Source organism: Barbatula barbatula, assembly GCF_947034865.1.
Source record: "Barbatula barbatula genome assembly, chromosome: 16".
Classification (NCBI taxonomy): domain Eukaryota; kingdom Metazoa; phylum Chordata; class Actinopteri; order Cypriniformes; family Nemacheilidae; genus Barbatula; species Barbatula barbatula.
Window position 1 is genome coordinate 10,098,053 of NC_136779.1, and position 20,202 is coordinate 10,118,254.

The following is a 20,202-nucleotide window of genomic DNA, read 5'->3' on the forward strand; positions in this document are numbered from 1 at the left end:
TATATTTGACTACATGGATTATGTACCTCTCCATTCTACCTCCAGACTCTGGGACCTTGATTGAAATGCAAAATGTACTTTCATCTTAAAAAAGGACTTTGGTCCACTGTGTTTTCTGAAGTCCACAGTCAACGCAGCCATCTAACAGGAAATTTTAGAGCACTTCATGCTTCCTTCTGCTGCCAAGCTTTATGGAGATTTCATTTTCCAGCAAGACTTGGCACCTGCCCACAATGCTAAAGGTACAGTACCAAAAGCTGGTTCAATGACCATGGTGTTACTGTGCTTGATTGGCCAGCAAACTCGACTGACTTGGTCTTGTCAAGAGGAAGATGAGAGACACCAGACTCAACAATGCAGATGACCTGAATGCGCTGTCAAAGCAACCTGTGCTTCAAAGCTGTCAAAGCAACCTGAGCAGTGCCACAGGCTGTTTGCCTCCATGTCACGCTGCATTGATGCAGTAGTTGATGTAAAAGGAGGCCCAACCAAATACTGAGCACATAGAAATGAACATACTTTTCAGAAGCCTGACATGTTTAAAATATCCTATTTTTATTAATCTTACGTTATATTCAATTTGAATTAAATTTTGGGTTTTCATTATCTGTAAGCCTACAGAGAAATAAAGGCTTGATTTGTTTCATCAATAAATTATGCATAACTTAGTTCATATCTACACATTTATTAGAATTACAGTACTTTAGATTGAGGGGAATTGGTTTATTGTAAATGATTACACATTAAGCAACCACTTCATGAACAGGCATCAGAGAACTGAGGTCACAGAACATTCTATACACAAAACCTGGAACTTGAAAATATAGGGAATATTGAATAAGGATAGAGATAGACAACCATCAAGCAAATACGAGTTTCCCCATAGATTAAAGCCAATATCCAACCTTAATGCTCAACTTCACCTGTTAATTTAAACTACTACCACAACAGATTGGGAATAACATGCAATTGACCTATGGTTCACTTCAGTGCGAGTTACCTGCATTTCAGCCAGCATTATGCCAAAATCATCTAAACATTTTGTGATTTATAAAGCTGTAAATGAGATGAGGGCTAAACAAATGACTTGTTGGTTGACTGACACCTTTAAGGAAGGCTTTAAATAAACATGAAGTAACAACCAGTGTCAAAACGATTCAATCAGCCTTTTATTTCGATGTACAATAAATGGTGCCAATCAAACCTGTCCTTCCAGTCGTTTTAAAGACGAGCAAAGGTTCACCCATATCCAGAGTTTACATAAGCAAATAAAAATCAAATAGAACTATAAAGAAATATTAAAAACTAAACATTTGACAGAAGCACAATTACGCAATCCCATAAACAACAAGGCTGCAATGCAACATAATGAGCGCAGGCTAACAAAGCTGGTGGGTGGAACCAGGCTAACGCGCACAGGGACAAATATCCAGGCCGTTATGTTCACCAGTATCTAGATAACAAATGTGTACACCCAACACTTACCGGTGCTCATTGTTACCCACAGACGTTATCAATGGCAAATGGCAAATTCGCGTTCGACTAGATCCTCACTTAGTGGTGCACCGCAGCGCCGTCATCTCTGTACATCTCGCAAACCCCAAAGCGCAAGAGCCCGTGCCAGCGTGAGAATAAAAGACCCCGCCAAAGATGCGCACTTTATCTCGACTTCAGGCCTTGCTGTAATGCTGTGGGATCCCCTACAACGTACTGCGCAGCGTCGCGGGCGTATGCACGAGCTGGGTGTTGCCGAACGTCCGTGATGCGATCGTGCGTATTTGCCTCAGCACCATCACTGTACGAGCCGGCTGGTAAACAATGACATGCGGCACCAGAAGGACTATGGGAAATAGAGTTCGTGCGGGTAAAGGGCAGCGGGAAAATATAGCAACCAAACAAGATTAAACATTAGGATTTGCAATTTAGGATAATAAGGGGTACATTTTAATTGTACGAATGGGTACCGCGTATTTTACATCAGGAAACCTGGCGCCATCTAGTGTTATCAGTATGTTCTTCAACAGAGATCAGAAGTTGTGTGCTAAGCCACTATATCTTAATAGTAAATAGCCTTTAGATTCCTAGAAAGAACTAAGTTATTTGTATTATCTAGTCAAGCGAGCCCATGGAAAAACGATAATATTTAGTCTTTGTGAAGCATTTCAAATGGCATTGTTTTTTAAGTCATTACCATCAAATCACCAGACAAACAGACAAGTAAAAACCAAATAAGTTTATTACCTTACATAGTGGACATTATTACCTTACATAGTGGACATAAATAGTTATCTTAAAACAGACTGCAGTTAATCACATTAAAATCACATCAGCGAGTGTTGTTAAACACTACTTTGTTACAAAGATAGTCCATCAGGTCCTGCAATAGACCAAACAAACATTTGGTCATGCTACACGACATCTCTTTAAATAAGCACACAAAATGATGGTACTTTAAACTGCTGACCTTGATCTTTCGCATTTGTTTTAAAGCAGCATCGTCAAGTAGGTCAACATTGATTTCATCTTTATTGTCCTCCGAAAGGAGCAAAGTCTTTTGACGAAAAAATAAATATAGAGCATAAATGTTAAGGTGTTGCCAGCAAACTGGACAACATGTACATACAGTACTTACTTCACCGAGAGAAGTTACTATTGTGGCGGAAGCCATCATTTCATCCCCAACTGAACGACTCACTTGTCTGTGGTCAACAGAAGCAGCCATTTCAAATCTGACAGGATTTGCATACAGCCACAAACAGATGTAAAATCGCAATTACCTTGATTTACCTCCCAACCCAAAAGCTTTATCACTTAGCTTGACAACCCGTCCTTGAGTTCTTTTTGCACTGATAGTGGAGGCACATCTGTCAAAGAGAGTCGATAAGCTAAAAATCAACCAATCCACATAACAAGTCCAGCATGGTCAAAATAACACATTAACATTTACCTTAGACTTCCTGTACTGTTACTAGAGTGCAGGGTCTTCTTTGAACCTTTCTGTGACAAGGCTATAGTAAAACATATTGGGGAAAAACCTCAAAAACAAAATTAAACCAAGGGTCTGTACCTTTTGCCCTTCCACTGTGCTTTTGTTTGAAGCTGATGATTTTTGCTGTATTCCAATGTCACTCAAGCCTAGAAGTAAATGAGGGTGGATTAAGGGGAAATGTCAAATTCAAGTTTAAACGTCTTAATTTATACTCTGCCGTTAAACCTTTCTTGCTTGGCTTTCGAGTTAGAGGTTTCCGAAATTCTGGAGATGCACACTATAAAGACAAAATCATTATAATGCTGTAACGCCTATAGCAAACACTTGATGCCAGCAAAAACAGTTTTACCGTGATCGCCATGGTGACCTCGCCGACGGAGGTGTCTTGATCTAAAAACATTAAAGTAATAGTAGGTTGACATCTTGTCAAGCCAACAGACATTCAGACAATGAAAACAGCCATTGTTGTACCACTCATGAGATCTTTTATAAGCGTGGTGTGAAGTGAGTGAGGCATCTTCATCAACTCGATTTTGAAGACCCTGTCCACAGTTGCCAATAACTTGTTCAGATTTGCCTCCATTTCATTTATCCGATCCTGAGCTGTTCGGGGACAATACATTTATCATTACACTATTATAAATCACGTCACTATCTTATATTCGTATAGAAGGAATTGAAGCGACACACCTTCCTTTTCAAATTGTTGTATGAAAAGCTCTTTTCTCTTGTTTGGTTTAATCTTTTGCTCATCGTGCTCATCTTCTGAATTCTGACGAACTTTTCTAGTTCGTCGTAGCGCCATGGCTTTAAAATCACACTACTTGCTCTAGCGCCCCTCTTAAATAATATTACAAACGACAGCACAGGTGCTTCCTATTTACCTTAATAACTCGTGCTCGCGGTACTTTGATGTCACGAGCAGCTCGGTCTGCGCAGATCCCCGTGCAGCGCTTGTTACGTCATACGCGTGCGACGGATGTGCTTGTCGTGCGTCCTGTGAGGCGCGTGAATAGTGTTTTGATTTCCCCACAAGATTTCTGGAAAAGATGGACAATGATATTGTGGACAGCGGTGGAATACAAGTGATTATTCAAAATGAGAAGGACAAAAAAGCGCCACGCTGTGTACATGGTATTTTTTACCACTGCCGTTTGAGCAATACAATTAAAATTATGATTATAACATAAGTGGTTGTCATGCTGTTTTTGCAGGACCAACTCTGTTATTTGAGAAAAAAGGAAATAAGGACAGGAGATTTTACGCGTGCTCCGCCTGTCGGGACAGAAAAGACTGCAACTTTTTCCAGTGGGAGGACGAGAAGGTTAGTTTTATTTATACATGACCGAGCTGGTCCTAATTTTTTATTTTATAATTTTATGTAACAGGGCTGCTTTTAAAAAGTAGATTACCTCCCCAAGAGCACTGTAGAACCACATTGTTCAACACAGTAACTGTATGAATGAATCAGGCCTTTATATAGCAAAAAGCCCTTTACAATCATGTGCGGGGGTCTCTCCTCAAGCACCACCAGTGTGCAGCAGCTACAGTACAACCATGCCAGTGTGCTCACCACACACCGGCTTTAGGTGGAGAGTAGGGAGAAAGAGCCAATTCAGAGGGTGGGGATTATTATTAGGTGTTACTGTCACAACCTCCGTTAGGTGTGAAACTACATACATTTGAGAAAGGAGAATTTAGAAAGTTTGGGAACTTTGCCTATGGATGACCTACCAATGGGTTTGCTTCACACTTCAGATATCGGAGGAAAGGATGCTTGCTAGAGAAGAGCAGAACCGCAGCAAGATGCCTCCTTTCTCTCACCATGAGTACTGCTCAAGGTAAAAAGAAAACATGCCACCATACACACTACAAAGATAATTTCGTCATGTTATATTGTTAACTGCATCGTGCCGTAATCTCAACTAGAACTAATTGGGTCCATCTATCCTTAAGTGGCATTAAAAGAACCGTTCTAAATCTTTCCTGTGTGCATTTGTTCATTTTGCAGATTTAGAAAGTTTGTTGCTCTGCCACTGGAGCAGCGACGGTTCTGTGTAGACTGTCAACTGTTGATCTTCCCTGAAGAATGGCAGACTCATGAAAAACACAAGAGACTTTCTGAGGATGTCACAGTTCAGCGGTTGAGAAGGCCCAGTCTGCTACTGTGTCCTCTGGAGAATAAGAAGAGTAATGCACAGTACCTGTTTGCAGACCGCAGCTGTCATTTCTTACTGGATATGCTTTCGGGATTAGGCTTCCAGAAAATTCTGTGTGTGGGAACACCACGGTAGGTTGAAATGTTGCTGTTAAAGATGGATTATATGTCTTTTGATTGTTATTATTAGTCCACGTGCATTATTAAACTGCACATATCAGAACATAAAACTGAAATGTTCAAGTGTGTCCATAGTGTTCCAGTTAATGTAATGTGTAATGGAATTTATTTACCTTACTAAATGTTACTTACTAAACTGATTTATTCTGTCTTTTGCTTAATTAACAGACTACACGAGTGTATTAAATTGGGGAATATGGAGGACAAGAGACATACCATGCAGAGTTTATTGCTGGATATTGATTACAGGTAAACTTAATACAAGTAAAAACTGTATACAAGAAACATTAAGCCATAACACAAAGACAGACTTAAATCATATTAAGATGCTATTATCATTAATTAAGCGTTGACTGTCCCTTTAAGACATCACTACTTGAGAAAGTAGATCATGTTTGTAACATCTGGTTATAAGCAAGTATAAGCAAGGAATATTTATTTAAAGACTGAGGTCACAAATCTCCATATGGTTATGGCCTGTGTATCTGTCTCTGGGTGAGAAGAAGCGAAATGCTGGGTATAGAGGTTCAGTAAACTGATGTTGGGCTCTGTCAAACACAGCCGTTTGCACTGCTGAAAACTCCTGCGTCATTCTCATAGTCTCAGCATCATAAAACACAATGCGGCCCTTCTTATAGTTTACAAACACTCCCACCCTTTTCGGTGCTGCCCGGGCTGCCGTGACCGGAAGGGCCACGTGTCGATCGTTGTGCCAGGCCGTGAGGTTCCCATCCTGAAACTCAAGACACCACGAGCACCTGTTCCTTCCAAGTATGGCACCTTTGTCCCGCCCTCTCCTTTGAATGCTTCCATAAGCCACGCCCACAGCCCATGCTGGACAGCAGTGCACATCCACCTCCCAATAGTGCTGGCCAGTTTTGATTGCAAAACAGCTCAAGGCACAGTATAGCTGATCAAACCTTAAAGGGTCATCAGGAACGGAGCGGTCCTCTGTGGAAAGGCATATGCCCCGCCCATGTGAGGACACCTTGATCTGTTTGTGACAGATCTGTTTGTCGATTGCCACATTAGAAGAATCTGTGGATGTACAATATAGGAACAGGACAGTGATGAATTATTTATGCATTTCTAGCTAACCCTCTCGGTTTATAGGTATATATTTAGATTTCTATGCATGAACTTGTACCCAGAAGCAGGGTCTTTCGTTGTAGCTGAGCTTTTAGATCTTTGGAGATGTTTCTAAGAGCCTTCATGAGCTTCTGGACACTCTCCTCATTCATTTTTATCTCCTCTTTAGCCGGGTCCAGTTTCTTATGACAGCTTGTCATCCTAGTCAAAAATTATATTTGGAATTACATGTTTTACTGGATATTTCTTTCATTTAAACAGTTCATATTTTTTATTCAAATCATATGATCAACTTAATAAAAAATACTTTATTTGGTTTTAAATTCATAGTTTAAAAATTAAGAAAATACTTTATAATAAAATTGATTTCTAAACTCAATTCTATTTCAATCGATGAGGACTTAAAGGGATACTTCACCCATGAATGAAAATTCTGTCATCATTTACTTGACCTCGAATTGTTCCAAATCTGTATAAACGTATTTGTTCTGATGAAAACCGAGAAAAATATTTTGAAGAATGCTTATAACCAAAGAGATATTGCCCTCCATTGACTTCCATAGTAGGAAAAACATTTTTTCCTTTTTTTTGTTCTGTTGAAAATTAAGAAGATACTTTGAAGAATGTAGGACAGCAAACTGTTCTGGGACACTTTTGCCAACCATTGTATTTTTTCCTACTAGTCAATGGGGGGCAAAATCTGTTCAGAAAAAATACATTTATAGACACTCGAAGATGAGTAAATGATTACAGAATAAACAGAGTAAATAAAATATGTGCTGTATATTACAAAGAGAAATGGTTTTGACACATAGTTGTTTTTAGATTATTATATATTTCATTAAAGGGATAATTCACCCCAAACAGAAAATTCTTACTCTTTACATTTCAAACCTGTACGAGTTTCTTCTGCAGAACACAAACGAAGATATTTTAAAGAGTGTTCCAAACAACGGCGGTACCCATTGACTTGCATTGGTTTTGTGTCTGTACAATAGAAGTGAATGGTTACCGCCGTTGTTCAGTTACATTCTTTAAAATATCTTATTTTGTGTTCTGCAGAAGAAACTCATACAGGTTGCAAATAACAAGAGAGTGAGTGAATGATGACCGCATTTTCATTTTGGGGTCAACTTTCATGTTAAGGGCCTTCCACAAGTGTCAAGGACTAAGACAGTCATTCATAATATGGGGAAATAAAATTGCCTTACTTAAAATCCTCAGGAAACAGCTGAAAGTAGAGAACATGCAAAAAACAATATATGTGATCCTTATGTGACAACTGTCATTTTGTCAATAAAAACATGAAAGGCACAGTTGATTAGTTTATACGTGATGGTTTTAGAGTACCTGCTTCAGGGACTCGACTGGGCCATCTTGGGCAGATTGCATAACAGTGATGTGTTTCTGCAGGAGAGCGAGGTGGTGATTCCAGTCTTGAAGTATTCTGTTCAGTTTACTGCTCGTCTCTCTGCGGTCTTGCTCTATCATGTCTAAAACGGTCTGTTCATCCTCCTGCAAAGCCATATGTAGCCCCTCAAAGCACTCCTGTATCTGCTGCTTCATTGTTTCTGAACTTGTCTGCAGGAGACGTTAATGGGTCAGATCAGGTGTGCATTGCATTAAGCATTTAACAGTTAAGGCATTTACAGTCTAGATGTGGTTTTTAAAGTTAATATGAAAAAAAAAATATTTGTATTTCCCCCATGATGTCCAAGGACATGCTTGAATCGGAAATTGTCCGTAGATGTAAGACTGTGAGTGTGTGTACAACGAGTTTTGGAATTACACTTACAGTTAAATTTCTTTGACGCTTTTTAATAGATTCCAGATGAGCTTCAGTTTTTTTTTTCTCCTTCTTCAACTCCTCCAACCAGACCGGGAGCTATGTTTACAAGGACATTTTAGGTTTACTTTTTTTGTGCTTTATTTCATTTTTTCTCTGTACTTCTTTTAAGTGATAGATAACTGTTAGTAAAAGTTCATCATTCAATGATCAGTTTATCATATTTTTATCTCTTCCTGCCATTGTTGATCTTGCATGGAAGTAAAATAGCTAACTAAAGAATAAACAGTATATTATATATATATAATATAAATATTATATAAACAGTGCATGCATTTGAAGGTTCTGCAATTTAACATGGTTGCACATTTAAGATGTGCATTTTTCAAGTGGAAACAATGTTTATATAATGCATTATTTTCAGTGGGTATACACTTTTTTTGCTTCAAATACATTTGTCACTGTTTTATTTCCATAATCTTGTAATTGTCATGTAGTCACCTTGTAATGATAAGGTTGTATCTGACAATTTGGTCAACTTCTATACATAATGTGATTTCTTTTTTCTTTACATTGTGCCCATTTTGGGACTTTTTAGGAAACATGTTTTTATCTACAAAGTCAAATGTAATGCAAAGACTTTGAAGCTGAGCAGATACTGTAGACCCTTATAATTCCAAGGCGACAATATCCACAACAATTGGCCTTTTACACCTATTTTGTACATTACTTCGGAAGGTTTTGGAAAGTTGTCTGATGGTTTTCTGATCAGTTTTGGAGACCGTGGGAAGGGCTGGGTGACTTGTGTCCCTGCACGAGCCTCTGTTGCCAAACAGAAGAGTCCGGCTTCTTCTGATAGGGGGTTGAAGTTTTCCTCAGCCATCTCTTTTACTTCTGAAAACAAACTATTGGAGCTGAATTAATTTGCAGCTTTTGCATCTAAATGAAGAATATGGCATAAACAGCATTATAGTTTCAGTTCTCAAAATTCAGTTCTCATAACTCATCTGGTCACATACCACTGCAGTATCTACAGTAACACAAGACATCCAGATTAGCAAACTAGTTCCTTCTAAATGGATTCAGATTGTGAAAGTCCAAAATGCCATGACAAGACCTAACTCAGCTGATGCCGAAATGAAAAAGCAAAAAGTCAGCATTTTTATTGTATTTAACTTATGAACAGCTTTCACCTACATCTGTATTGACAATGCATAATAATTGTGATAATGCATATGCAGTTTGTAAAGTACGTTTTGGATTGTTTCAGATCAGTTTTTGCTCAAATTAGCAATAAAAATAATACAGTTACTTACCTTCGAGTTTGATAAAAGAAAGTGTGTTGGGTTGTCCTGTAATTACCTCTACAGCTTCCTGTGGAATGTATTAGAAGAAGGTGTGCAGCCTCTTATAACATGCCAAAGCCTGCTGCGTGTGTGTGTACGCTTGTGGGTTTGTGCATGCAGCATTCGTGACTGATTGACAGGATTAAGTTTGTTCTAGACTTGTTGACCTTGAGGGTTTGAAAACGAGAGCTGGTGTTTTTTATGTTGCTCTTCTGAAATGCATGTTTACATATTTGTTTAATTGTGCATTGCTTATTGGGTTTGTTTTCTCCCTTCTTAGATACGGCCAGTTTTATGGACAAGACGAGTTCTGTCACTATAACATGTTCAATCATCACTTCTTTGAGAAGGTAAAGAAATGGCCTCCTTTAATGTCAAATGTGGTCACTGAGTAAACAAAGTATGCCACTGTTGTGCAGGAAGTGGTTAAGCATTTTGAGGACTTTCTGTGTGAAGAGGGAGGAGCCAAAGTAGTCATGGTAACAGACCCTCCTTTTGGAGGACTGGTGAAGCCACTAGCTGACAGTTTCATGAAGATATCAGTGAGTTGGGAAAAACGTCAAAATAAAGGTACAGTATGTAGGAATGTATGTGTGGCTACGTCACTTGGTGTCATTGTGTGTTTATCCACTCTCTGGTCCCCTTGCAAGGAATTCACTGCCATTTTCACAGAATGAAGTTGTCTTACTGTAGTTTTACCACAAATAAGAGAATGTGATCATTCTCACCTGTTGATGTATATTTAGACAGCGGTGCAGCTGAGTTGCCGATGATCTGGATATTCCCGTACTTCTTTGAGTCTCGTATCCTTGAGTGTTTTCCCTCCTTCTCCATGTTGGACTACCAGGTAAATGAACATCATACCAAAATGTGTAATTATTACAACAATAAGTCTAAAAGGGTGTTGTACTTTATTCTCAGGTCGATTACGATAACCACCCTCTATATAAACACGGAAAGACCGGCCGTAAGCAGTCACCAGTTCGACTTTTCACAAATCTGAGTCCCAAAGATATTATTCTACCAGCAGATGAAGGCTACAGGTACACGAAACACCATTCTGTTCTCAGCCATCTGTGCATTTAAATGTATGAGATTTACTTTGTACCATGGGGTGGGTTTAAGTTAAGAGTAATATTTTAAATCTTTCATCTCAGATTTTGCAGTGTTTGCGAGAGGTATGTTTCAGCGGAAAACAAACACTGCCCAAGATGTAATACATGTCCATCAAAGGTAAATGCTGGTGCCTAAGAGTAGGCACCTTTTTATGTTGTGCTGGCTGAAATAGAAGTCCCCATCACAAATACACTTTCAGTGGAAGATAAAATAGAGTTCTTAAATGATGTGGCATGAACAAACTTTCAGTGTGGATTTATATGACAGGACGGGCGAGAATGGAGGCACTGCGATGAATGCAGACGGTGTGTAAAGCCTAGTAAGGAAGAGTTAATATTATGTCTTAATGATACATAATTGATGTCATCTATGTTTATTTCCTACTTTCTTAACTGTTTTCTGCCGCTGCTCTCCAGCATGGAGACATTGTTCCTCATGTGGTCACTGTGCTTTGCCTGATCACCCATGTGGACAGAGCCAAACCGGCTGTTTCCACTGCGGCAGTCAGAAACACAAACTCCGAGCCTGTCCTAAGAAACACAACAAACGGTAAATGAAAGTACATAAAGATTATGATTTAAAAAAACACAATCGTAAAATTTGCCTAATATAAGTATCAACTAAACGTTAAAGGTATATTAAATTTAGCGGCATCTAGCAGTGAGGTTTCGATTAACAACCAGCACTGCACCTTCCCTTCCAAAGCACAGCTTTAGCTGACCCCTTGTTTACACCTGAGCATCTGCGGCACATTACGGCTCCGACAAAGTTTTGTTCCGTCCGTAATGCGGTGCCAATATACACCAGGCGTGTTTCAAACGTGAAGCGGCTGAATTCGTTAGACCATGTGATTTGCCTGTTGAAGATTAAAAAAAATTCATGATTTTTGAGGTTTTAACGTAAGAAAGTTGGCTAAATGGTTATGTTTGTGTGGCATACATCATCATACATCACTAGATACGTATCTTTAGTGTTGCAGCGTATCTTTAGTATAAACAAAAGCATTGACTAGAGTGGGGCCGCGTCAGAGCTGTAACGCGCCACACACATCTGCACTGTAAATGAGGGGCAAGATGTCACGTTTTCGCTACTTTGTCGAAGGAGATAACATATTTTCAAAACGTGCTCTGTAGAGCAGTTTGTCTGTTTAGGGCTACTGTAGAAACAACATGGCGAATTCCATGCAAGGGGACCCACGGTGTATGTAGATAAAAATAGCTCATTCTATCGGAAAATAAAAACATTACGCTTCAGAAGACATATATATGTATATTGCATTACTGTCAATAACATTTATAGAGTCTCAGTATTTATTGGATTACCCATTTTCTTGATTCTTGTCTGCCAACAGAATGCTTGTAAGAGGCCGTGGAGCTGCAGGCTTGTTAAAACATGCTCTTGTTAAACCCACTGCCAAAAACAAGTGGAAGAAAAGAGATATGTGAACTCTCACTCATCATAGAAATGGTTTTGGGGCTGCTAAAAATTGCATCAGACAGTGACTCAAGTGTGAAATGTCTGGTGGTGCTATGCATACAGAAAGGTTATTTTGTATGCATGTCTTTATTTTGAATATTTTCAAAATAAACCATTTACCATTTAGAACTATATTTATTTTTGGTAAAGCATACAATCCTGACACATTGAAATCTTGAGGGTTATTACAAAAGGCACCTTCTCAGTACAGTAGTATACAAATGGAATATCAACTGTGTTTAGTGTAATGGTGACTTGTGTGGCTTTAAGTCCTAATGAAATCCATATTTATCCTATTAATTTGTTCTGCACATTTGAGTCGAATAAACAATTCGTCTGTGTAAGTCAATCCACAAAATTATTGGTTTGGAAAGAAAATGTTAAACCCACTCCTCCAGCTGGCAGTCTGCTACAAATTTCTCGAAATAAAACTACTTTTCTAGATCCATTGAATTCGAAGAGGAAAGAAAACAGTCCACACCCTTTATTTTCTATTTCTATGTTCAATTTCACTCGAAAATGTCAAAATACAGAAGTAGATTGCAACTTCGGACATACCTGGACTAGGTTAAGTAGCTGTTATTGTTGAGCAGTTGTTCTTTGATCTCAATTATTAAACTTGATGTCAAATTAATGAAATAAAATTATTAAACAAACATAATATTTTAAAGTATACAAAGTACTTGAAAAATAAAGATATCTCAAAAACAGGGACAATTTACTGTCAGTTTTAAACATCCATATTCTGCTTTAACCACCACCAAATAAAACCATTATTGTAAACCTGTTGGACTGAGTTGTGAGTATATGTTTTGAGAATAATAATCGCCAGTGACATACAGTCAAGCTTAAGGAGATTTGACTTCTCATTAGAATGTAATATAATGCTTATGTGTTATGTACATTTTAAGCCTAGTGTTATTAAAAACAACATGTTTTGAACTTCTTTCAACAGTGCATGTACTTAAATGAATAGTTATTAAAAGATAATTATGTGTCAAAAGATAACTTTACAGATTATTGTTAAGAAAAACTTACATTCACTTTAAAATCACGAGCTTAATAACCAGCAGAGCTGCCAAACAGCTAACTGCTGTGCACATGAACCTGAATTATTTCCACACTACGTGGAGGTTGTAAAACTGTCAAACATTATAACACAGGGCAGCGGCTCCATCCATGCTGCTCTATTAGTAGTTTAAATTAAAGTGAAGGTAACACTGTGAACTTTAGTTGAAATACACAGTATTTTCACACAGAAACCCCATCTGAATCACCCTTATACTTACAAAGCATTTGACACAAATGTCTATAAAAGAAATATAAATACAATAGTGGCTTTTCTTAAAGTTGACTGTCAGTAGTTAGTCCTCTATCCTCCCATGGCGCACAGAGAAGGCAATGAGTCGTTTATACATTGCACTGAGGAGAATAACAGCGGCTAGGACTATTCCACAAATTAAACTGAAGGCCCATCGGGGTCCCAGGATGGTGTACACATAAGAAACAAACACAGGCCCAAGGGTCCGTGCACCACTTCCTGATGCTGTGAGCCAACCCATGTAAACTCCCTACATAATACAGAAAATAAATGGCATCAAATATAATTAATCATGAACCACTATCATCTAAAAGACTAAGGGGTGGTTTCCCGGACAGGGTTTAAAACGTAAATCTTAAAAGGTGTCTTGATTGAAAACAACTTAATCTGACATATCTTAAAAAAGATCATTGCCGTTGTTTTGTCTCGAGATGCACACCAGTAATGTTTTTATAATGTATGTTTTTTAAAACTTAAATATGCCAATTTAACTAAGTCCCGTTTAAAATAATCCCTGTCTGGGAAAACGCCCCTAAATGTTTGTATTGTACCTGAGGTTTGGGGCCCAGTATCTTCGAGTATAAAGTGTAGGACATGACGTTGCATGTCGGATAACCCACTCCGATGAGGATGTCAGATATGATGTACTGTGCCAGATAAATGACAGGGGTAAACAAGCACCAGGTCTGATCAGACGGACATCCAGTTGGCTCCACCGAGGCATTAGATGCCGGGGTAGGTGCCAGTCTTAATGCTGGCATAGTGTTATTATCAATGTCTGTTTATAGGGAAAATAAGGTTAAAAAACTCAGTAATTTCATGTAGCATACATTTTCTGTATGCTAATACTGAAAAAGGAGCGCATGTTAAGTTACCTGTCCACTGGATTTGAGGATATTGATTTCCCCAAGGCAACAAAATAAAAAATCCTACAAATATAACAATCAAGCCTCCAAGAAGCAGAGGTCGATCCCCTATCCTGAAAACAAAAACAAAGAAAAGACCAGTTCTTACAAATCAGCCTACACCAAAAACAGACAATATTTATAGTATGTGTCAATTCCAGAGGAAAAACAAAATGATGACAATAAAATGATCAAGTACTTCTAAGATGACTGTCAAAATGTTGGAAAAGCTGGAACAACCAGTAGACAGAGTGAAGTGAAGTGAAGTGCAGAACACAAAATAATATATTTTGAAGAATGTTGGTAACCGAACCAAATGAGTGGTACTCATTGTTTGGTTACGAATATACATCACAATCTCTTCATGAAGATTTGAAATGACAAGAGGATGAGTAAATGATGACAGAATTTATATTTTTGGGTGAATATCCCTTTAAGGCTAAATCCACTGTGAGATTATGTCTTTTCTTGAGTAATGTACAGTATTCTTATGCAAAACACTACACTAATGACAAAACCTGAGTAAGCCTTGAGAAAGCTTCCAAAAGTTAAATCTTAAACTTGAATTTACCGTGCTGAAACAACCTTCACCACCAGAAAGACGATGATGGACTCGAATCCAATGGCAGCCAATATGATGCCATTATACAAAACTGCATCTTTTCTTTTCCATGCAAACATGTCCATTGATAGAGGGGTGGATATACTGTACATAAAAATGACAGTGTGAGGTGAATTGCTAAATATCTTTAAAGTAATTGTTTACTTTCAACATACATTTTCATGATAATTTACTAGATAAGACACTTATTAATCTTCTGGTATCGTTTAAAGCCCTTTGAAGCTGCACTAAAACGGTCATTTTGATCCCAAACCATTTGCAGTCCATTGTAGTCCACTATATGGAGAATAATCCTGGAATGTTTTCATCAAAAACCTCGGTTTCTTTTCGACTAAAGAAAAAATACATTAACATTTTGGATAACAAAAGTGGTGAGAAAATTATCGTGAAAATGTATGTTGAAAGTGAGAATTTCCTTTAAATAAGAGGTTTATTGTACGAAAAGATTGAAGATCACCTACGTTTCAAATACTGCAAAGATAAAGAGAACAACAAAGAAAAGGATGTTGGACGTCAGCACTGCGATCTGGTCAATATCACCTTCCACCTCAGGAGCCACAGATACTTGATCTGAGGAGAAAACAGACAAGTCTTGATGAATCTTACTACATATAATAAATATACAGAACATAAAAAAGGAAATACTTAAGTAGTGAAGAAATAAAAGGATACCTTCTGGAGTGTAGTTGATTGAACGGATGTTCCTCCCTTTGTCATCAATAAAGTGCTCCCTAAAAATTAATAAAGCAGTTTAAATAGTTAAATAGTTGAAATACAGAAGAACTGAGAAAAACCATACACAGGTTTGTATTTGTATATGTATTTATATGCACAACTGTTGTTGGGTTGCCTTTGTTTATACGATTACCTCAAGACTAAGATAACCAGAAGAATGTTGATAAAACCAACGCAGGCCGCCAAGAGCGCTGGAGCAGTGTACATATTAACTTGCAGCCGAATAAGCTTTACACTAAAGCCAGTTTCTCCAATGAAAGACAATGCAGCCTGTAGAGCTAAAAAAAACAAAAGATCTTTCAATTCAAACGGTTATGAAACAAATATTTTGAATGTTTTTGTCATCTTGTTACAAACCTGGGCCAAGTATAAAGCCGAGAGCTTGGCAGGCACTCATGTTAGCCATTGCACTGGTTCTTTCCTTCAGGGAAGTGGCACCTGCCACATAGGATCTCACAACTGCTACATTACCTACAGAGCCGGAATGATAATCATTGCCTGTCTAACACCATTAATTCAGCTGCAACTGCTTGTTTACTTTTTTTGTATATCACATTTTTTCAAAAAAACGTTTTTCTAACTGATATTTATTTTAATGAATGTACCTGCTCCGAAGCCCACAAACGTGCGAGCCAAGAGCATATGAATTTTGTTGTGCGAGGTAGGCAGGTCGACATAGGCATAGTAGATGTTAGCAGAAACGTTAATCAATATAGAGCAGACAAGAGGCTCCCGCCGAGGCCTGTGATTGGACCATAATCCAAAGAGGGGCGAGGCCACCATCTGACCCAAACTATATGCTGCAACCACCCATCCCAGAAAACTGGCGTCCGCGCTGTCATCTATCTAAATAAAGAACAACAAGGGTGAGATGCTTATTTGTCACTCTTTAGAAAACTAAATGCTTCTTACACAGTAAACCAGTTCCCTTTTTCACTTCCATTTTTTTGCCAATCATAGCTCAGGTAGTCATACTTTGACCAGACCTAATTTTCAGAAGTCATGCTTTATTGTTAGAATTGCAGAAGCATACTTACTTTCTTAAGGTATGGCCAAATGGACGTGATGACAATCGTAAAACCTAGAAAAAAAAGACGATGCAAGCACTACTACATTTTATAAAATGCATGCATACATTTAATGCATGCAAAAAAGAATATTTGTAGTGTGCCAAATATAGCATTTTGAAACAATATACAGTTTACCCAGAAAGTATTCACAGCGCTTCACTTTTTCCACATTTTGTCATGTTACAGCCTTATTGCAAAAAGGATTCAATTCATTATTTTCCTCAGAATTCTACAAACAATACCCCATAATGACAACATGAAAGAAGTTTGCTTGAAATCATAAATTCTTAAAATAAAATTGAAAAAAGCACATGTACATAAGTATTCTCAGCCTTTGCTCAATACTTGCTCATGGCATTTTCTCCCATTCGTCTTTGCAAAATCTCTCGAGCTCCATCAGGTTGGATGGGGAGCGTCGGCACACAGCCGTTTTCAGATCTCTCCAGAGATGCTCAATCCGGTTCAAGTCTGGGCTCTGGCTGGGCCACTCAAGGACATTTACAGAGTTGTCCTGTAGCCACTCCTTTGTTATCTTGGCTGTGTGCTTAGGATCATTGTCCTGTTGGAAGATGAACCTTCGCCCCAGTCTGAGGTCCAGAGCGCCCTGGAGAAGGTTTTCATCGATGATGTCTCTGTACATTGCTGCAATCGTCTTTCCCTTGATCCTGACTAGTCTCCCAGTTCCTGGCTCTGAAAAACATCCCCACAGCATGGTGGCCAGTTAATGAGCGGTGCCTGGTTTCCTCCAGACATGATGCTTGCCATTCAGGCCAAAGAGTTCAATCTTTGTTTCATCAGACCAGAGAATTTTGTTTCTCGTGGTCTGAGAGTCCTTCAGGCGGGCTGTCATGGGACTTTTAATGAGAAGTGGCTTCCGTCTGGCCACTGGCATACAGGCCTGATTGGTGTAGTGCTGCAGAGATGGTTGTTCTTCTGGAAGGTTCTCCTCTCTCCACAGAGACATGATGGAGCTCTGTCAGAGTGACCATTGGGTTCTTGGTCACCCCTAAGGCCCTTCTCCCCCGATCGCTCAGTTTGGCTGGGCGGCCAGCTCTAGGAAGAGTTCTGATGGTTCCAAACTTCTTCCATTTACGGATGATGGAGGCCACTGTGCTTATTGGGACCTTCAATGCTGCAGAAATTTTCCTGTACCCAGATCTGTGCCTCGATACAATTCTGTATCGGAGGTCTACAGACAATTCCTCGGACTTCATGGCTTGGTTTGTGCTCTGACATGCACTGTTAACTGTTGGACCTCATATAGACATGTGTGTGCCTTTCCAAATCATGTCCGATCAACTGAATTTACTACAGGTGGACTCAAGGAAGATCCGTGGAAACAGAACGCACCTGAGCTCAATTTCGAGTGTCATTGCAAATTTATGAAAAATGTATTCACAGCCTTTGCCAAGATTTCAAACAAACTTCTTTCACTTTGTCATTATGGGGTATTGTTTGTAGAATTTTGAGGAAAATAATGAATTGAATCCATTTTTGAATAAGGCTGTATCATGACCAAATGTGGAAAAAGTGAAGCGCTGTGAAAACTTTCCGGATGCACTGTAATCAATTTCAAAAGTGACATCATGTGACATCCTCCCAGTTATCTTTTACTGTTACTACTGAGATGTCAGCTCAGTTGCACAATGAACAATATCAGAAGCAATTTGGACATGCCAGCAAACTAGTGTACGCTGAAGCAGAAATATGAGTTCCCTTCTCACCAACACTGCTAAGGAACATGGTAAAGTACATGACCCTGATGGACCTCCACCGGCTTCTGTCTGCATTCTCAACCCTATAAAAGAAATGCAAAATAATAACTGACACTGAAGCATAGGTATTAGCCTTTGGTTTATCATAATGCATTACACACGCGAAAGCCACAGACAACAGCTCATGACAAGTATTAAAGTACAAAAGTTGGTATAGGATCTTCACTGCTGTTCACTTGACCTAAAATACATGTCGACCACATACTGCACAGTCAACATTTTACAAGAGTTACATACTTTAACATAGCTCAGACATGATGTAATAACAACAATAACAAAACAACGTCAACCCAAAGAGACTTGTTCGGGACCAGATTAACGTTATTAGTAGTTTGTTGAAGAAGCAATTGCGATACTTACCCTTCAGCATCGCCTCTGAGGAGAGGGGTATTTTCGTCTGATGCCAGCAACGACATTACTATTCGTGAATATTCACGACGTCTCAACTGTTATTGATTACACGCTTATTACATAAATACGTTGCTCCTTGCAATCAAGTTAATGTTTTTAAAACCCTGGAGGTGACAGATGCTAAAAGCCCATTCGGGCGTTTGTAAAATGTTCCCATTTTAGGTTTTACAATCTGAGTAGTATTTAGAAAGACTCGGCTTCGTTTCACCCCCGTCTGAAGTCCAACTGCGTTGTTGATCAACCACATTCTCAAACACGAACCACGTGAGCAGATAGAAACTAAGCAAACGATGAATGTTTTGCTTGCCTTTCAAAATAAAAGTCATGACACGCGTATTTATATTTCTCCGAACCACTCAAGTGGTGTAACGTAACGTATTCATTTATACAATTACATTTACTGATTCACATTTGTTTTTGTACAACAGTCCTCGACTAAATGAAATACATCTTTGTAAAATGAAGCACGATATCTACCAGGACAGTTACTACAGATGGTATTTACTAATGCGACATTTGACTATGATTTTGAAACAAAAAGTTATTTGGTATTGCAGCACCACCCAGCCTACAAACAGAGAAAGTGAATATAAAAACATGTCACAACTGACATCAATGCTGTTTCTTTCCCACCACATTATTGTGGAAAAAATCGGATTTTATTATGGTTTCGAGCGGGGCGGCTCGTGGGGTTGTGGGTCCGTAGGCTAGTGTAAAAATGGTCATAGCGCCGCAATTTGACCAGTAAAAATAAAACACACAAAAATGACTGTTTATATATTTAAGTGTAGAAGTGCAACATATTAAACAAAGCTGTACAGTGCAACCACTGTATATAAGCAGATTAAAACAAAGATAAGTGAAGACAAGGAGTAAATTCTTAAATGATTTTATCACAGTTTACTATAGTAATTGATCAAAGTTTTTTTTCATGCAAGTTCAATTTAAGAGGGTGATGGACATCATTCTGATTCATTTTAAATTAGTTTGCGCATCAGACAATGTAAAGAGGAACCTTTATTTTGAGTTTTCTTTTCTTTAATTCTCTGTAGTTGTTCAGCTGTGACTTAGGATTTGAATGTACATTTAGAAAAGCTCAAATACTTTATTACATTTACATTTAATCATTTAGCAGACGCTTTTATCCAAAGCGATTTACAGATGAGGAAAAAATGGAAGCAAACGTCAAAAAAGCATAAGTGCAATAAAAAAACAGGTCTAAA

General features: G+C 38.5%; 5 protein-coding genes across 13 annotated transcripts in view; 1 reads left to right on the forward strand and 4 right to left on the reverse strand.

Moving 5' to 3' along the window:
- The window catches only part of ablim2 (actin binding LIM protein family, member 2), a 43,832-nt gene extending 42,214 nt beyond the window's left edge, over positions 1-1,618 (reverse strand). The window contains 1 exon segment of the mRNA XM_079476039.1: positions 1,486-1,618. Coding sequence (XP_079332165.1) covers positions 1,486-1,495 — 10 coding nt within the window. The 5' untranslated portion in view covers positions 1,496-1,618.
- Positions 1,619-2,212: 594 nt separating this feature from the next.
- Positions 2,213-3,860, reverse strand: cdca9 (cell division cycle associated 9). Of its 2 annotated transcripts, XM_079477215.1 has the most exons (10): positions 3,680-3,860; positions 3,461-3,592; positions 3,339-3,379; positions 3,215-3,266; positions 3,068-3,135; positions 2,948-2,997; positions 2,778-2,864; positions 2,633-2,699; positions 2,465-2,551; positions 2,213-2,377 (listed from the first exon to the last, which is right to left on the reverse strand). In XM_079477215.1, the coding sequence occupies exons 1-10, from the start codon at positions 3,792-3,794 to the stop codon at positions 2,327-2,329; spliced, it is 750 nt and encodes a 249-aa protein (XP_079333341.1). In that variant the 5' UTR covers positions 3,795-3,860; the 3' UTR covers positions 2,213-2,326. The 2 variants fall into 2 exon arrangements, with proteins under 2 accessions (XP_079333341.1, XP_079333340.1); XM_079477214.1 differs by having other exon boundaries at positions 2,465-2,699.
- Positions 3,861-3,924: 64 nt separating this feature from the next.
- On the forward strand, positions 3,925-13,137 carry zcchc4 (zinc finger, CCHC domain containing 4). Of its 5 annotated transcripts, none has more exons than XM_079477208.1 (13): positions 3,925-4,123; positions 4,204-4,313; positions 4,748-4,830; positions 5,001-5,279; positions 5,496-5,576; positions 9,829-9,898; positions 9,968-10,118; positions 10,295-10,395; positions 10,470-10,591; positions 10,706-10,781; positions 10,932-10,983; positions 11,081-11,213; positions 12,016-13,137. In XM_079477208.1, the coding sequence occupies exons 1-13, from the start codon at positions 4,039-4,041 to the stop codon at positions 12,107-12,109; spliced, it is 1,437 nt and encodes a 478-aa protein (XP_079333334.1). In that variant the 5' UTR covers positions 3,925-4,038; the 3' UTR covers positions 12,110-13,137. The 5 variants fall into 5 exon arrangements, 3 of the variants coding, with proteins under 3 accessions (XP_079333334.1, XP_079333333.1, XP_079333335.1); XM_079477207.1 differs by having other exon boundaries at positions 3,937-4,123; positions 9,950-10,118; XR_013787801.1 differs by having other exon boundaries at positions 3,971-4,123; positions 9,950-10,118; positions 10,932-10,969; positions 12,016-12,929.
- Positions 5,512-9,649, reverse strand: LOC306906099 (putative E3 ubiquitin-protein ligase TRIML1). Of its 4 annotated transcripts, none has more exons than XM_079477213.1 (8): positions 9,519-9,649; positions 9,222-9,328; positions 8,933-9,096; positions 8,212-8,301; positions 7,767-7,997; positions 7,628-7,647; positions 6,475-6,617; positions 5,512-6,365 (listed from the first exon to the last, which is right to left on the reverse strand). In XM_079477213.1, the coding sequence occupies exons 3-8, from the start codon at positions 9,083-9,085 to the stop codon at positions 5,767-5,769; spliced, it is 1,236 nt and encodes a 411-aa protein (XP_079333339.1). In that variant the 5' UTR covers positions 9,086-9,096; positions 9,222-9,328; positions 9,519-9,649; the 3' UTR covers positions 5,512-5,766. The 4 variants fall into 4 exon arrangements, with proteins under 4 accessions (XP_079333339.1, XP_079333338.1, XP_079333336.1 ...); XM_079477212.1 differs by having other exon boundaries at positions 8,933-9,107; XM_079477210.1 differs by lacking the exon at positions 9,222-9,328 and having other exon boundaries at positions 8,933-9,107; positions 9,519-9,640.
- Positions 11,987-19,271, reverse strand: mfsd8 (major facilitator superfamily domain containing 8). Its single transcript, XM_079477206.1, has 12 exons — positions 18,929-19,271; positions 18,518-18,591; positions 16,761-16,804; positions 16,329-16,569; positions 16,081-16,194; positions 15,857-16,001; positions 15,661-15,719; positions 15,450-15,558; positions 14,938-15,072; positions 14,337-14,440; positions 14,013-14,239; positions 11,987-13,711 (listed from the first exon to the last, which is right to left on the reverse strand). The coding sequence occupies exons 1-12, from the start codon at positions 18,982-18,984 to the stop codon at positions 13,505-13,507; spliced, it is 1,515 nt and encodes a 504-aa protein (XP_079333332.1). The 5' UTR covers positions 18,985-19,271; the 3' UTR covers positions 11,987-13,504.
- Between the last annotated feature and the right edge of the window lie 931 nt (positions 19,272-20,202).

Excerpts from the sequence above, each read along its gene's own strand:
- cdca9 (XM_079477214.1), bottom strand. The coding sequence starts at position 3,794 with ATGGCGCTACGACGAACTAGAAAAGTTCGTCAGAATTCAGAAGATGAG. Across the intron at positions 3,380-3,460 it reads TATAAAAGATCTCATGAGTG|ATCAAGACACCTCCGTCGGC; the intron begins GTACAACAATGG and ends TAATGTTTTTAG. Across the intron at positions 3,267-3,338 it reads AGGTCACCATGGCGATCACG|TGTGCATCTCCAGAATTTCG; the intron begins GTAAAACTGTTT and ends TTGTCTTTATAG.
- zcchc4 (XM_079477207.1), top strand. The coding sequence starts at position 4,039 with ATGGACAATGATATTGTGGACAGCGGTGGAATACAAGTGATTATTCAA. Across the intron at positions 4,314-4,747 it reads TCCAGTGGGAGGACGAGAAG|ATATCGGAGGAAAGGATGCT; the intron begins GTTAGTTTTATT and ends TTCACACTTCAG. Across the intron at positions 10,984-11,080 it reads CAGACGGTGTGTAAAGCCTA|CATGGAGACATTGTTCCTCA; the intron begins GTAAGGAAGAGT and ends GCTGCTCTCCAG.
- LOC306906099 (XM_079477213.1), bottom strand. The coding sequence starts at position 9,085 with ATGGCTGAGGAAAACTTCAACCCCCTATCAGAAGAAGCCGGACTCTTC. Across the intron at positions 7,998-8,211 it reads AGCGTCAAAGAAATTTAACT|ACAAGTTCAGAAACAATGAA; the intron begins GTAAGTGTAATT and ends CGTCTCCTGCAG. Across the intron at positions 7,648-7,766 it reads CAGTCGAGTCCCTGAAGCAG|CTGTTTCCTGAGGATTTTAA; the intron begins GTACTCTAAAAC and ends CTCTACTTTCAG.
- mfsd8 (XM_079477206.1), bottom strand. The coding sequence starts at position 18,984 with ATGTCGTTGCTGGCATCAGACGAAAATACCCCTCTCCTCAGAGGCGAT. Across the intron at positions 16,195-16,328 it reads GTTTGTGGGCTTCGGAGCAG|GTAATGTAGCAGTTGTGAGA; the intron begins GTACATTCATTA and ends CCGGCTCTGTAG. Across the intron at positions 15,720-15,856 it reads CTGGTTATCTTAGTCTTGAG|GGAGCACTTTATTGATGACA; the intron begins GTAATCGTATAA and ends ATTAATTTTTAG.